The sequence below is a fragment of the Nomascus leucogenys genome, chromosome 23, assembly GCF_006542625.1.
Source record: "Nomascus leucogenys isolate Asia chromosome 23, Asia_NLE_v1, whole genome shotgun sequence".
Classification (NCBI taxonomy): Eukaryota; Metazoa; Chordata; class Mammalia; order Primates; family Hylobatidae; genus Nomascus; species Nomascus leucogenys.
In genome coordinates this window covers 19,427,183-19,443,050 of record NC_044403.1, presented here as the reverse complement: position 1 = coordinate 19,443,050, position 15,868 = coordinate 19,427,183, and the positions used below count along the sequence as shown (strand labels likewise).

The following is a 15,868-nucleotide window of genomic DNA, read 5'->3' as shown; positions in this document are numbered from 1 at the left end:
CTGGAGTGCAATGGTGCAATCTTGGCTCACCGCAACTTCTGCCTCCCAGGTTCAAGCGATTCTCCTGCCTCAGCCTCCGGAGTAGCTAGTATTACAGGCATGTGCCACCACACCGGACTAATTTTGTATTTTAGCACAGACGGGGTTTCTCCATGTTGGGCAGGCTGGTCTCGAACTCCCAACCTCCGGTGATCCGCCCGCCTCCGCCTCCCAAAGTGCTGGGATTACAGGGGTGAGCCACCGCACCCAGCCTTCACAAGTTTCATAAAAGAAACATTTTGCATCATTTACTTTTCACCAATCTGTCTGGCATGCCTCTAATGATATCAGAATCACCTGGATCAGTGTGCACATACTCTGCAGTATTTTCTGCACACTGTGTCCAATTCAATATTATTGCCACTATAGTAATGAACACCACTTTTGGCCAACATGGCACAGTACCCTATTTTGGAGTTCCTCAAAGTGGGGCAGTTGTTGGTGAGCATAACCAATTTCACTTTGCCTTGTCTGATCACCTTTGGAGTCTGCTTGTACCCCAGCACATACTTTCTACTTTTTTTTGTTTTTTGTTTTTGACATGGAGTCTCACTCTGTTGCCAGGCTGGAGTGCAGTGGCGTGATCTCGACTCACTGCAATCTCCACCTCCCGGGTTCAAGCCATTCTCCTGCCTCAGCCTCCCAAGTAGCTGGGACTACAGTTGTGTGCCACCCCGCCCAGCTTATTTTTGTATTTTTAGTAGAGACGGTGTTTCACCATGTTGGCCAGGATGGTTTCGATCTCTTTACCTCGTGATCCACCCGCCTCGGCCTCCCAAAGTGCTGGGATTACAGGCATGAGCCACGGTACCCAGGCTACTTTCCGCTTTTCATAATGAGTTGGAGTCTAGAGTTGATTGACACCAATGACTTTTTCACCTTCTTTAGAGCCACCATCTTTCTTCTTTTTTTTTTTTTTTTTGAGACGGAGTCTTGCTCTGTCGCCCAGGCTGGAGTGCAGTGGCGTGACCTCGGCTCACTGCAAGCTCTGCCTCCTGGGTTCACGCCATTCTCCTGTCTCAGCCTCCCGAGTAGCTGGGACCACAGGCGCTCGCCACCATGCCCGGCTAATTTTTTTTTGTATTTTAGGTAGAGAAGAGGTTTCACCGTGTTAGCCAGGATGGTCTCGATCTCCTGACCTTGTGATCCACCCACCTTGGCCTCCCAAAGTGCTGGGATTACAGGCGTGAGCCACCGCGCCTGGCCCCAAGCCACCATCTTTCTTTCTTAGGTGTGGGATGACCCCCAACCAAGAGCAGCTTCAGGGCTAGGTGTGGTGTCTCATACCTAAAAAATAAAAAAAAAAAAAAAAATTAGGGGGGCATGGTGGTGCATACTTGTAATAACAGCTACTCAAGAGGCTGAGGCATAAGAGTCACTTGAACTCTTGAGGCAGAGGTTGCAGTGAGTTGAGATTGTGCCACTGTACTCCAGCCTGGGTGACAGAGCAAGACTCTGTCTCAAAAAAACAAAAACAACACAAAAACAAAAACTGTAAAGAATAAAAGTGAGTAGACTTCTCTCAAGCATTAACCACATAAAATCTGTGAAAAGGATATTATACAATTTTTATTTAATGGAAAATTAATCACTAATCAAAGCAAGAAAATGAGAAATGGTAATTCCTTCAAATCTTCAACCATACAAGTCAATTGAAATCCCTGTGCCTCCGCCCATTTTGTGCTGCTATAACAGGATACCTGGGAGGCAGTAATTTATAAAGAACAGATTTATTTCTTACAGATCTGGAGGCCGGGAAGTCTAAGGTTGAGGGGCCCACATTTGGCAAGGGCCTTCTTGCTGCATCATTCCATGGTGGAAGGTGGAAGGGCAAGAGATCATATGCACATGTGCATACTGAGAGAGAGAGAGAGGTCCAACTCTTTTTTTTTTTTCTTAGAGTCTTACTCTGTTGCCCAGGTTGGAGTGCAGTGACGCAATCTCAGCTCACTGCAACCTCCACCTTCCGGGTTCAAGTGATTCTTCTGCCTCAACCTCCTGAGTAGCTGGGATTACAGGTGTGCACAACCACATCTGGCTAATTTTTGTATTTTTAGTAGAGATGGGGTTTCACCATCTTGGCCAGGCTGTTGTTGAACTCCTGACCTCGTGATCCACCCTCCTCGGCCTCCCAAAGTGCTGAGATTACAGGTGTGAGCCACTGTGTCCGGCCATCAGGAGCCTATTATTAAAAGAGCCAAACTACTCCCAAGATAACAGCATTAATTCATTTATAAGGGCAGAGATTTCATGACCTAATCACCTCTTGAAGGTCTCACCTGTCAACATTGTTGCGTTGGGGATTAAATTTCCAACACTGAATATGAAATTTGGGGGACATATTCAAACTATAACATTCTGTTCCTGGCTCCCCAAATTTATGTCCTCACATGCAAAATATATTCATTCCATCCCAATATCCTCAAAGTCTTAACTTGTTCCAACACTAACTCAAAAGTCCAGAGTCTCAGGCATGGTGGCTCACGCCTATAATCCCAGCAGTTTGGGAGGCCGAGGCAGGAGGATCACTTGAGCTCAGGAGTTCGAGACCAGCCTGGGCAACATGGCAAAAACCCATTTCTTAAAAAAAAAACAAAAAGGGGCCAGGTGTGGTGGCTCACACCTGTAATCCCAGCACTTTGGGAGGCTGAGAGGGGTGGATCATGAGGTCAGGAGATCGAGACCATCCTGGCTAACACGGTGAAACCCCGTCTCTACTAAAAACACAAAAAATTAGCTGGGCGTGGTGGCGGGCACCTGTAGTGCCAGCTACTCAGGAGGCTGAGGCAGGAGAATGGTGTGAACCCGGGAGGAGGAGCTTACAGTGAGCTGAGATGGCACCACTGCACTCCAACCTGGGTGACAGAGTGAGACTCCATCTCAAAAAAAAAAAAAAAAAAAAAAAAAAAGAAGGTCCAGAGTCTCACCTGGCATTCTGGCTCTGCCTTGAAGAGCTTTGCATTGTGGAAACTCCTTTCTTTCTCACTCCCTGGCCATCTTAGGCAGCTGCTCATTTAAAAATTTCTTTTCTGGGGACCAGGACAGAGGTCCCTCTTACCTAGCTAAAACTGCAATACCAGTTCTATACTTTTCAGTAAGTCCTAGTTCAATATCTTCTAATAAGAACCATTTCACCTATTTAGGTAGCCTATCTATGTTGGAAGATGGTAATGATGCCCTTTCCCTTCTCTAATTACTTCCTGTATTGGTTTTTCATTGCTGGGTAATACATTACTACAAACTTAGTAACAAAACAATACACATTTATAATCTCACAGCTTTTGTGGGTCAGGAGTTTGGGCCATAGGTATATCTTCTGCTCAGGGTCTCAGAGGCTGCAATGAAGGTGTGTTACCTGGGCTGTATTTTCATCTGGGGGCTTGATTGGAGAAAAATCTAAGTTCATGCAGTTTGATGGTAGCTTTTATTTCCTCAGGACTATATGACTGAGGGACCGGAATTTTTTTTTTTTTTTTTTGCTCCTGGTTGTCTGGAGCCTGCTCTCAGGTCTTAGCGGTCACCCAAAGAACCTACAGGCCACTTGTGGTAACCTTCCATATGGGCTTATTCAACATGGCTGCTTTCTTCACCAAGCAAGCAAGGAAAAGTTCTCTCCTCAGGGAGGATCCAGCTTCTTTTCAAAGGGCTTTTACCAGATGAAGTCAGGTCCACCCAAGATAATATCTCTTTTGGTTAACCCCAATACAGTTTATTTGGTTCTTTATTACATCTGCAAAATTCTTGGCTAAAAGCAAGTTACAGTTTCTGCCCTCGCTCAAGAGAAGAGGATTATAGAGACTGTGATCACCAGAAGGTGAGGATGATGGAGGTCATCTTCCTATTCTCAAGAGTTGTTTCTTAAGTTTTTCCAAATTTGCCTATTTAACACCTCATTCAACTTCTCTGCAAGTTTGAGGACAATAATAAAAATGATCAGGTTGTTGTTGATTCATCTTCTCTCTTAATGGGAGTGTAGGGAGTACTGATAGAAACTGTTCAAGCTGAACTATGTATTAGTACTACTCCTACAAGTACTACTAGTACTACTACTCTTAGATAATATTTATTGGGCCATCACTATATATCCAGTATTACTCCAAGTATTTTACCAGAATTTAGTCTTCATAATAACCTTAAGAGATCAGGGATATATATAATTTTTTTTTTTTTTTTTTCTGAGACGAAGTCTCTCACTTTGTTACCCGGGCTGGAGTGCAGTGGTGCGATCTCGGCTCACTGCAACCTCCACCTCCCAGGTTCAAGCGATTCTCCTGCCTCAGCCTCCCGAATAGCTGGGATTACAGGCACCTGCCACTACGCCCAGCTATTTTTTTGTATTTTTTGCAGAGACGGGGTTTCAGCATGTTGGCCAGGCTGGTCTTGAACTCCTGACCTCATGATTTGCCGGCCTCAGCCTCCCACACTGCTGGGATTACAGGCGTGAGCCACTGCGCCTAGCCATAATTTATTTTTATTTTGGAGACAATCTCACTCTATTACCCAGGTTGGAGTGCAGTGGCCCAATCTCTCCTCACTGCAACCTCCACCTCCCAGGCTCAAGCGATCCTCCCACCTCAGCCTCTCAAGTAGCTGAGACCACAGGCATGCACCACCACACTGGGCTAATTTTTATATTAATTAATTAATTAATTAATTATTGATACCGAGTCTCACTCTGTTGCTCAGACTTAAGTGCAGTGGCGCCATCTTGGCTCACTGAAACCTCTGCCTCCTAGGTTCAAGTGATTCTCCTGCCTCAGCCTCCCGAGTAGCTGGGATAACAGGCATGCATCGCCACATCTGGCTAACTTTTGTATTTTTAGTAGAGACGGTGTTTCACCATGTTGGCCAGGCTGGTCTTCAACGCCTGACCTCAAGTGATCCGCCCACCTTGGCCTCCCAAAGTTCTGGGATCACAGGCGTGAACCACTGCGCCCAGCCTAATTTTTGTATTTTTTGTAGAGACTGTTTTTGCCATGTTGTCCAGGCTGGTCTGGAACTCCTAGGCTCAAGTGATCCACCTGCCTCGGCCTCCCAAAGTGCTGGGATTACAGGCATGAGCTGTGCTCACCCGGGAGGGCTATTTTTATCATCCCCATTTTATAGACGGGGAAACATTTGCGTAGAGAATTTCAGGACACCAAACAAGTAAGAAGTAAAGCCAAGGTTTCAATTCAGGTAGTAAGCCTTCAGAACCTGAAAGCACTAGATTAAGCTTCCTGTTTTACTATTTTGTACTCAGAAACTTCAGTTTTCCATTTCAATGGCTCCTTTTTGGAGTTTATGCTGTTTTTCTTTTCTTTTTTTTTCTTTGATATGGAGTCTTGCCCTTGTTGCCCAGACTGGAGCGCAATGGCATGATCACAGCTCACTGCAACCTCTGCCTCCTGGGTTCAAGCAATTCTCCTGCCTCAGCCTCCCAAGTAGTTGGGACTACAGGCATGGGACTAATTTTATATTTTTAGTAGAGATGGGGTTTCAACATGTTGGTCAGGCTGGTCTCGAACCCCTGACCTCAGGTGGTTCACCTACCTCAGCCTCCCAAAGTGCTGGGATTACAGGTGTGAGCCACCGCACCCGGCCTATGCTGTTTTTCAAAAGTTCTGTTTTCTTTGTTCGGTTGCTACAACTGAAATGTATTGGTTTATATTTATTATTTTAGTTTAGGTTTTGTGTGTGTGTGTGTGTGTGAGACAGGTTCTATGATCCAACTTTACTCTAGCACTTTTTCCTAGGAAAATTATATTTAGCCTGTATCATTTTAGCCTAAATATACCAATAAAAACATAATGATAGATAAAATATGAAAATCCTTTTGTACTAACTGGTAAGTAGCTGCCCCATCCTACCACACCCTTCCTACCGCCAAGTCGGGCTCAGTCCCTAGCTGAAGAGCCTCTGGACCTCTTCAAGATCCTACAACTAAAGAATTAACACCTGACAAAATAGGGTAGTGGGGGGGTCAGTCTTCAAGCCTGCTTCCATTCTGATTGGTCAGTGATACAGAGATTGATAAATATTTTAAATGTGGTCCTACCTAGAAGTGTAAGTCAAGCTTTTTCCATCCTTCATTGTCTTTGTATTTTCTCTTATTTTCTAACTTGAATACTTTCTTTTCTATCTAGTCTGACAGCCACTTTAAGTTCTACATCATGAGTCAGGTCAAGTATCACTTCCTCTGTGAAGTTTTTCCATATAGTATGAGGAAGATTTAGGTTCTCTCAGTTTAGAATTTTTTTATGCTTAAGACATAACACCAAAATATTAATGATCTCATGATGTTTATCTGTATTTATGACTCTTTCCCCATGAGAAGCAGTGTCATTTCCTTTGGGCATCCCCAGTGCCTAGAATAGTTTGTGAGACATTATAAATATTGTATTCATTGAACAAATCAATGAATAGTTGATTAGGTTAACCAGCGGGTTGCATGGCTGAAGAGACTGTAACTGTGGTTGAAGATATTTGAGGAGATTCAAATCCAATAAAACTGTCTAGTTGGAGTCTTCAGGAGGCAAGTGTAGAATATGAGCATATCTAAGAAAACTGATAAATCTGTGGTTATGCTGAATTATTTTTCCATTTTCTATTTGCATAATCAAGAATAGACTATTATAGGCCAGGCGTGGTGGCTCATGCCTGTAATCCCAGCACTTTGGGATGCTGAGGTGGGCAGATTACCTGAGGCCAGGAGTTCGAGACCAGCCTGGCCAATATGGCAAAACCCCATCGCTACTGAAAATACAAAAAATTAGCCGGATGTGGTAGAGTGTGCCTGTAGTCCCAGCTACTCAGGAAGCTGAGGCAGGAGAATCGCTGAACCTGGGAGGCAGAGGTTGCAGTGAGCTGAGATCGTGCCACTGCACTCCAGCCTGGGCAACAGGGCAAGACTGTCTTAAAAAAAAAAAAAAGAAGGCCAGATGTGGTGGCTCACGCCTGTAATCCCAGCACTTTGGGAGGCTGAGGTGGGTGGATCATGAGGTAAGGAGTTTGAGACCAGCCTGGCCAAGATGGTGAAATCCTGTCTCCACTAAAAATACAAAAATTAGCCGGGCGGGGTGGTGGCCACCTGTAATTTCAGCTACTCAGGAGGCTGAGGCAGGAGAATTGCTTGAACCTGGGATGTGGTGGTTGCAGTGAGCCGAGATCATGCCACTGCACTGTAGCCTGGGCAACAGAGCAAGACTCTGTCTCAAAAAAAAAAAAAAAGAATAGACTATTATAAAAATGATTCTTTTTTATATGCTCACAGAAGACATACAAAGAGAAATATAATGGGCTCTAGTATTCCAATCCAATTTCTCTTATTATTATGGAGTGTAACATTTAATATCAATAATTTTCTGAGCATCTATTTATAATTGAGCACTGATGTACTATGAAAATTATAATAAATATAATTGAGCATCTATAATTTATTGAGTATATACTAAGGACTGTGTTAAGGACGTTACAACATTTAGCGATTAAACAATGCAAATTTAATTGTGTTATACCCTGACTTAAAACCTTTTAAACGATTCCTCATTGCTGTCCCAATAAGGTCCAACTTTTAGGCAAGAAATTAAATCATTTATCATGATAGAGATGACCTCTTCTAGGAAGGCTTTTCTAATTCTCTAGGTCTGGATTAGGTGATATTTCTTTTTTTTTCTTTTTTTTTTTTTTTTTTTTTTTTGAGACAGAGTCTCACTCTGTTGCCCAGGCTGGAGTGCAGTGGCATGATCTTGGCTCACTGCAACCTCCGCCTCCCGGGTTCAAGCAATTCTCCTGCTTCAGCCTCCGGAGTGGCTAGGACTACAGGCACGTGCCACCACGACTAGCTAATTTTTTTTCTTTTTTTGTATTTTTAGTAGAGGCGGAGTTTCACCCTGTTAGCCAGGATGGTCTCGATCTCCTAACCTCGTGATCAGCCCACTTCGGCCTCCCAAAGTGCTGGGATTACAGGCGTGAGCCACTGCACCCGACCCTAGGTGATATTTCTAAAGGCCACCTTATATTTTAAGTAAATTCAACGGTTCCAGTTATAAAAATAAGTATTAACAACCCTATTCTAATTTCCTATTAGCTACAAAAATTTCTTGTTCACTTTTCTGTCCTTTTCACTACAGTACAGATTTCTTGAGGACAGGCACCTAACAGAGTGATTGCTAAATAAATACTGAACCAATACATTCATATAATGAGACGTTACATAAAAAAAAACCACACGGTACCATCTAATACTATTTTCAGGCTCTTCTTGCCTTGCAAAACATATGTACATTTATTTATTTATTTATTTTTGAGAAGGAGTCTCGCTCTGTAGCCCAGGCTGGAGTGCAGTGGTGAGATCTTCACTCACTGCAATCTCGGCCTCCCGGGTCCCAGTTCAAGCAATTCTCCTGCCTCAGCCTCCTGAGTAGCTGGGATTACAGGCACGCGCCACCATGCCCAGCTAATTTTTGTAATTTTAGTGGAGAGGAGGTTTCACCATGTTGGCCAGGCTGGTCTCGACCTCCTGACTTCAGGTGATCCACCCCCCTCAGCCTTCCAAAGTGCTGGGATTACAGGCGTGAGCCACTGTGCCTGGCCAAAACATATGTACATTTATTCTATCATTTAGTGCTTCCAACCTAGTTCAACTGTAGTCATCATTGCCATTATACAGGTGAGAAAACTGAGTAACACACTTATTCCAAGGAACCGGCAAGAAAGCTGCAGTAGTTGAACTTGAAACCAGATCTCTTAACCAGTAAGGTAGCGACTTGTCCACTACTTCCTGTGGAATTCATTAAAGGCCCACTCCCAGCATGAAATTGAATGAATGGGATGAATACAACTTCTGGTGAGAGTATGATAAAAAGTGCTTGCTCTGTTACCGAGCAACTGAAAGTATGTTTTTTTCATTCCCTTATTATTAATACAATTCACAGTACATTCTGTGAATTTAAAACACAAATCATGAATAAATCAACATACTCCTGGCTTTTTTGAAAATCTTTCCCTCTGCTCTTTAACTCTCACCTACCTCCTTCCTTCTTTCTTTTCCAAGCCTCATAGAGGGCGCTCACAAAGTGCTACTTATTGATTGAGGAAGCTCCACTCAAAAAACACACCTCACAGTGCAACTGAGAGACGCAGCGCCACCACCTCGGGCTTCCTTCTCTTTTCCACGCAGGAGGCGGGGCCAATGTCCCTCATTCAAATAAAAAACCAGAATTTGCATGGGGAATGGCTAGTCCTTGAGCTTATTGGCTGATAGCACAGTGGGCGGGGTACATATCACGAGCCCTGAGCCCCGCCCACATTAATTTGCATAACGGCCCCGGCGCGTGCAAGGGAGAAGCGGGTTTGTTTTTGAATCTGCGGAGGCGGCGGCGGTGGCGGCGGTGGCAGCGGCGGCGCGGCGACTGAAGCGCGCGAAAAGCTGAGGCGGCAACGTCCGGGACGGCTGCGCGGAACGGCTCTGTAGGAAGGAACTTGGTTCCCCCTCCCTCAGCTTCCGCCCCAAAAGGTATATGTGAATCCCAGGGGCTGTTAAAACCACATTTTCTTAAATTACTATTGTATTTCTGAAGAGTCAAGACCGCATTATGGCGGCTGCGGGAGTTGTGTCTGCGCCTGCGCGGTTGCGGAGCTGCGGGCGGCGCTGCATGGGAGCACGTGATCTTGCGGGGTCGGGCTCTAGCTGCAGTTGTGCAGCTGGCGGGGCGGTGGCTGCGCAAGCGCAATATTCATTTTCAAGATCTAATGTTCTTGTTGGACGCCATTTGGGTTCTAGATTTAATTTTCCTCGTTCTTGAGGGGTTTCTTTGTGTTGACCTTAAATTCTCACATTTTTCAAGAAAAACATTTCTCTAATGTTGTACTCCTGGGCCGACCTCAAGCTCTTCTTTGTTTTTTCGATTTTTTGAAAAACTGTGGACTTAATTTTCTGTAAAAATGATTGTCATTTGTGGTTCTTGATTATAATTTCAGTTTTAAAGCATTACTGGATTCAGGTTTATATTTAGGGTGGTAAAGATCAGCACCTAGTGGTGTTCTCACGGGAAGTGCATTTATTTGAACTGCATATTTGCAAATACATTTTTAACCCTATTTTTACCTGTTCTGTTATGGGTGTGTGGAATGTTTACAAAACAAACAATTTTAGTTTTGGGAATATTGGGGGAAGGGGAATAGTGGAAGAAATTACAGTATAATCGAAAATGAAATCTCAATCTGAGGATTATTTTGGTTTATTTGATCCTAAGTAAATAAAGTTTTAATTTTAATCAGTTTGTATGTTTCTGGGCATTTTAATTTTACGTGTTTTAAGTTCCTTAGGTGACTTGTTCATTACTGCTTCAGCTGGATAATTATTGTTACTTTTTAAATTAATCAACTAATTTTCTTAGCAGTTTTGTTTGCTATGATATGTAAGCTGTAACATTTGGTAAACTTTTCTGATGAACAGTTCTAGAAAGAACATCCATTACCCTGAGGCCTCTTTGAGGAAAGTGGACCATTAATTTTAAAAAATCTGTTTTTTTGTTTTAAACACTGTACTATTATACATGTATGTAAGATACAGCTGTGTTTGATTTTTTAATTGTAAGTGTGCTCCTGGTTTTATTAATAGTTTTTTAGGGAAGGTAATTATAAATATGCTACTGATTATTTTAGTTTAAAATTGTAGTGTCAACTATAGTTAAATCTTATGTAACACAATTGGGGGAAGTTATATAAGATTTTATATGATTCTCCCGTTGTGCAAATTCTTTCTTACTAAGCAAAGAAACTTGCAAATGTTTTCCATAGACTTCATCTGTGGTTCATGTATATAACTGGTTTCTTGGTTGGTTATAACTCTTTAAGTTTGAATCAGTCTACTGTCAAATGAAGACGTGCCTCTTGCTTTATAATCTTGGTTAATTTAGGGAAATTTTTATTGCCTGAAACAAATACCATTAGTAAATATTAACTAGATGTAATTGAAAGTAATACTTTTGGTTGGTGGATTTTTAAATGACGTCACATGTGAGATAGAATGTATGTAGGAAAGATTCTTCTTTTTTTCTCAACAGAATATTTGACCTGATGTAATTCTTGGATCTCTGAGGTCTTCTACACAGAAGTATATTTAGAGGGCAGTTGTGTAATTTTCTCCCTTTTATGTTTCTGGAGTGGTTACCTAGTAGCCCCTTTCTACCACATGCTATTTCAGGCATTTTCGAGTTGAAAATACACATAAATATTTAGGTTAACAAAAGAACTTTGATCTTAGGGCATGGTACACTTTACATTTCCAGAAAAATGAAATACTTTGGTGTATATATTTAAGCGTGTGTTTTCATTTGAATATACAGATGATTGCTTCTTAGGTTAATATTGAAGGTAGAGGTATTTGAAAATACTTTTGAATATGAAGAACATATTTATTGGTGGGACAATTTTGCTGTCATGTTTCTTACAGGGCAGATATAATCATATAAACTTAAGATTAATTAATTGCCTAAACAACTATTTGTTTATTAGTACTTTGTCGATAACAAGTATATTTTAGAAGTTTAGTTTGGTGGTTATGATGCCACAAAATTTTGACACATATCCAACATATATAAATATTAAGACTAGGTTACTCCAGGAATGAATACCAAGTTACTGAAGTTATTTAAAATCTTTGTAGTTTTGTAAATTTAAAAATTTATATGTAGTTTAGAAAAGACAGGTTTGAATTATTAAACAATTAGAACTGTTTTTTCTTTAAATTAGGATTTGCATATGTGATAAATTTATTTAAATATTTTTAAACTTATTCATTATAGAACATTTGGAAAATGTTGAAAATTAATTAACAATGCTTAGAAATAACCACTGTAAAGGTATTGGTGATTTGTGACTTCACTTTTCCATGGTTGAGCAATCTATAAATGTTTATTTATTAATTAGTTTTTCATTGGTACCATAATTTCATTTCTACTCTTTTAATGTTATGAGTATTTTCCCATTTCATTATTCTTCTAAAATATGTTTTTAAATGGTTGCATGATACTTTATTATATCCCACATGATCAAATGTTCTTTTTAAACACGTTTTTAAATGGTTACATATTATTGTTATCTCTAAGAAGAATGTACTGTGACTTATTAAACCTTTCATTTTTTTGTTTCCTGTTTTGCTTGTTGCTCATTTCTCTATTAAAAATAATGCTACAGTGAACGTTCTTGTACTATACCTCAGAATATTTCTCTGAAATTACTTTCAAAGGACTTTTAAAGTAATTTGCAAAATTGATAAAAACTGTTTTTTGAAAAGCATTTTTTATCATATTCAATACCACCGTCAATTAGATGGGTGAAAAATAGCTCATTAACTTTTTTTGATAACTAGTGAAGTTGAATTTGTTATTGTTTTATATATGCATTTCTTTCATTTTCTGTGAATTAGCTGTTTGACTTTTTGTGTATTTTTCTATGGTGAGTGTTACTGTTTTTCTTATTTGTTAGTAACAGCTACTTACGGCTTTGGGGTCCTTAGTTTTTAATATTTGTCACAGTAATTTTAAAATTACATTTTAAATGGTTTATGATTGTATATGTTAAGAAGTTTTGCATTTTTATGTAGTAAAATGTACTGCCCCCCCCTTTTTTTTTTTTTGAGATAGGATCTTGCTGTGCTGCGCATGCTGAAGTTCAGTGGCAGCGGTCTTTGCCCACTGCAGCCTCGACCTCCCAGGTTCAAGCAATTCTCCCACCTCTGGAGTAACTGAGACTGTTGGTGAAGGATATCACACCCCACTAATTATTATTATTATTTTTTAAATAAACAAAGTTTCATTATGTTGTCCAGGCTGGTCGTGAACTCCAGGGGTCAAGAGAGTTTCCCACTTCAGCCTCCCAAAGTGCTGAGATTACAAGCATGAGCCACCAGCCTGTACTGCCTTTCCTTTTTCCTTTGTGATTTCTACAGCACTTGTCTGCCCAGAAAATATTGCCTGTTGTGAGGTGAATTGTATGTTTATATTGTATTTTATTTTATTATTATTGTTTTTTGAGGTGGAGTCTAGCTCTGTCTCACAGGCTGGAGTGCAATGGTGTGATTTCGGCTCACTGTAACCTCTGCCTCTTGGGTTCCAGAAATTCTCCTGCCTGAGCCTTCCAAGTAGCTGGGATTACAGGCATGCACCACCATGCCCTGCTTTTAGTAGAGACGGGGTTTCCCGATGTTGGCCAGGCTGGTCTTGAACTCCTGACCTGAGGTGATCTGCCTGCCTTGGCCTCCCACAGTGCTGGAATTACAGGTGTGAACCACCGTGCACAGCCTTGTTCATGTGTTTTGTTAATTTTTTACTAGAACTTTTTCTGGAAGTTTTAATAAACTTAAAAAATACTTTTACATCTATGTGGACATATCTGTGTTTTGACATATTGTGTGTTAAGATAAGTTGCTAGTTTCCATTTTTTCCAGATATCTAGTTTCCATAGACTTGATCCATTTCTTACTGCTTTGGTTGCTAACTTATGAGCTAGATTTAAGCAAACAATTCTGATTCATATAGTAGGAATATTTAACCTGGGGTCCATTGTCCTCTAGGGGTTCCACCGATCCCTTGATATGCACAATTTTATGTAAGTCTGCGTATGTGAATTTTTTTTTTTTTTTTTGAGATGGAGTTTCGCCTTTGTTGCCCAGGCTGGAGTGCAATGGCACGCTCTGAGCTCACCGCAACCTCCGCCTCCCAGTTTCAAATGATTCTCCTGCCTCAGCCTCCCGAGTAGCTGGGATTACAGGCATGTGCCACTACGCCCGGCTAATTTTGTATTTTTAGTAGAGACGAGGTTTCTCCATATTGGTCAGGCTGGCTCGAACTTCCTACCTCAGGTGATCCGCCTGCCTCGGCCTACCAAAGTGCTGGGATTACAGGTGTGAGCCACTGTGCCTGGCCTCATATGCGCGTTTTTCTGGGGAAAAAGTGATAGCTTTCATTAGCTTCTCAAAAGAATATATAATATAAAGTTTAAACAGAGGTTGACAATGACTGCATCTGGGCCTTATTCTTAGAGCATTATTGCATTGTTTTATTAGCTGTAGGATGGTACACAATTTAAATATGTGTTTGTAGTGCTATATCCTATATAAAATCCAATACCCACTCACAATTCTATTTTACAATTTTCATAGCTAATTTTGACTGTTTTTGCAGATCAACTTTAGGTTCATTTGGTTAATTAAGAAAAAAAAGCCAGCTAATGGTTTTGGTTACAATTCCATTAAATTTACATTGGGTGAATTTATAACCTTGTACTTTTTTTTTAATTCATAAGTATTACACACTTACTGTAGACTACCAAAAAGTACTATTTCCTAGGAACTCTGGAAGAATTTGTGGTATCTGTGACTTTTCAGGTGGATGTTTTCTTGGTGCAGCTATAGTTTTAGTAGGGATGAATTAGGAGACAATATAAGGTTATATTTCTGTTTTTAATCTGCCTTAGGACATGATGACATGAAAGTAGTATCAGTATGAAGTTAGATGTGGGAAAAATAAGTCGCAAAATAAAGTATTGTACAATATTCGAAATCAAAATCCTTTTTTGTTAAACACAGACAATTTTTTTTTTTTTAATGGAGGAATTTGAAAAGGTACCTTATTCCTTTTCTGGCCAGGTGAGGCTTAATCTCATAATAAAGATAACAAATTTTTTATTTTAGTTTCCTTGGTATCACTAAATTATTATATTTTCTGATAAGGATATTTCCCTAATTATTAGAATAAATTTATTTTCCATTAAATCTCTTTTTTATGCTGATTACATTGAAAAAGATTATCTTGATTAATAAGGATGTATTTCAGCTGTAATTCTACTTTATATCTTTTAAATAATTGATTCAGGCGTCAGTTTATTGCCAAAATATCATTTTTATTGAACTAAACTTGTAAGTTAGTGGAGGAATGAAAAGAAGAAATCACGGAAATATAGAACTCAAATGATAAAATATTATTGGCTTTATGAAAATAAATCTAGAAAATGGATATAAAATATTAAGATATTATTGGCCTTTCTTAAGCAGTTTATCTTTTTTAATGAAAAATCCCTGCCTTTGGGTCTTTTTCAAGCAACACTGCTTATAACAGCTTAGATATTTCACTTTTTTGTGAAAGTTGAGAACTTTTTCTAGTTCTGGTTTACTATTATTCTTGTTTTGTAGACTGTAACAGATGAGGAGTAAAAAATTAGAAGTGCTACTTGAGAAATGCATTTTGGTAGGGGCAAGAAATGATGTCCAGCATCATGATAGTAAAGGAGGGTTATATTTCTAGTGTTAGAAGCAATAATTTATAAACTTAGTTATGAGGCTATTTAGTTTGGGAATCAGTATTCCCAGAGCTGAATCAGTAGTTATAGAATGTTCATTATTAATTGATGATTTTATTAATGATTCTGAATCATGGAGAATATTGTTATATTTAACCTATTTCAGAAGGGAAATGAGCGTGTGATTTAGTTTAGAAGGATTTCTATTATAATTTTTTCTTTTAAGTTTTGAGGCCTATGGAAAATTTATGCATTGGCTGCATACCTAGTTTTTCAAGGGAGTCACATGTATAAAGAAGCTTGAGAATAAAGTTCCTGCCTTTGAGTTTCTAACAGTTGTGGGGCATATTATTGATTGAAAAATTAGTGATGTTTTAGCATTATTTAAACAGATTACCTTAATGTCATTAATTAGCTTCAGAGACCACAGTCCTTGTCACTTTCCTAGAGTACTTAGAAATTACCTATCCTTTAGTGGAACTCTCTTTTAAAATTCTTGCTTGTTTGACCTTGTATTTTATTAGAGAGGCCAAGAGTATTTAAACAT

At 39.9% G+C, this 15,868-nt stretch overlaps 2 protein-coding genes across 2 annotated transcripts in view; one reads left to right on the top strand and one right to left on the bottom strand.

Moving 5' to 3' along the window:
* Window positions 1-265: 265 nt before the first annotated feature.
* LOC115832918 (60S ribosomal protein L30-like) lies at window positions 266-936 on the bottom strand. The gene is made up of 2 exons (XM_030804746.1): window positions 860-936; window positions 266-552 (listed from the first exon to the last, which is right to left on the bottom strand). The coding sequence occupies exons 1-2, from the start codon at window positions 934-936 to the stop codon at window positions 342-344; spliced, it is 288 nt and encodes a 95-aa protein (XP_030660606.1). The 3' UTR covers window positions 266-341.
* Window positions 937-9,330: 8,394 nt separating this feature from the next.
* ATF7IP (activating transcription factor 7 interacting protein) overlaps window positions 9,331-15,868 on the top strand; it is a 138,900-nt gene continuing 132,362 nt past the window's right edge. Inside the window, exon 1 of the mRNA XM_030805016.1 lies at window positions 9,331-9,535. The gene's annotated coding sequence lies outside the window, so the exon portion shown is untranslated. The remainder of the gene's footprint in view (window positions 9,536-15,868) is intronic.

Excerpts from the sequence above, each read along its gene's own strand:
- LOC115832918 (XM_030804746.1), bottom strand. The coding sequence starts at position 936 with ATGGTGGCTCTAAAGAAGGTGAAAAAGTCATTGGTGTCAATCAACTCT. Across the intron at positions 553-859 it reads CTCATTATGAAAAGCGGAAA|AAAGTATGTGCTGGGGTACA; the intron begins GTAGCCTGGGTA and ends AAAAAAAAGTAG.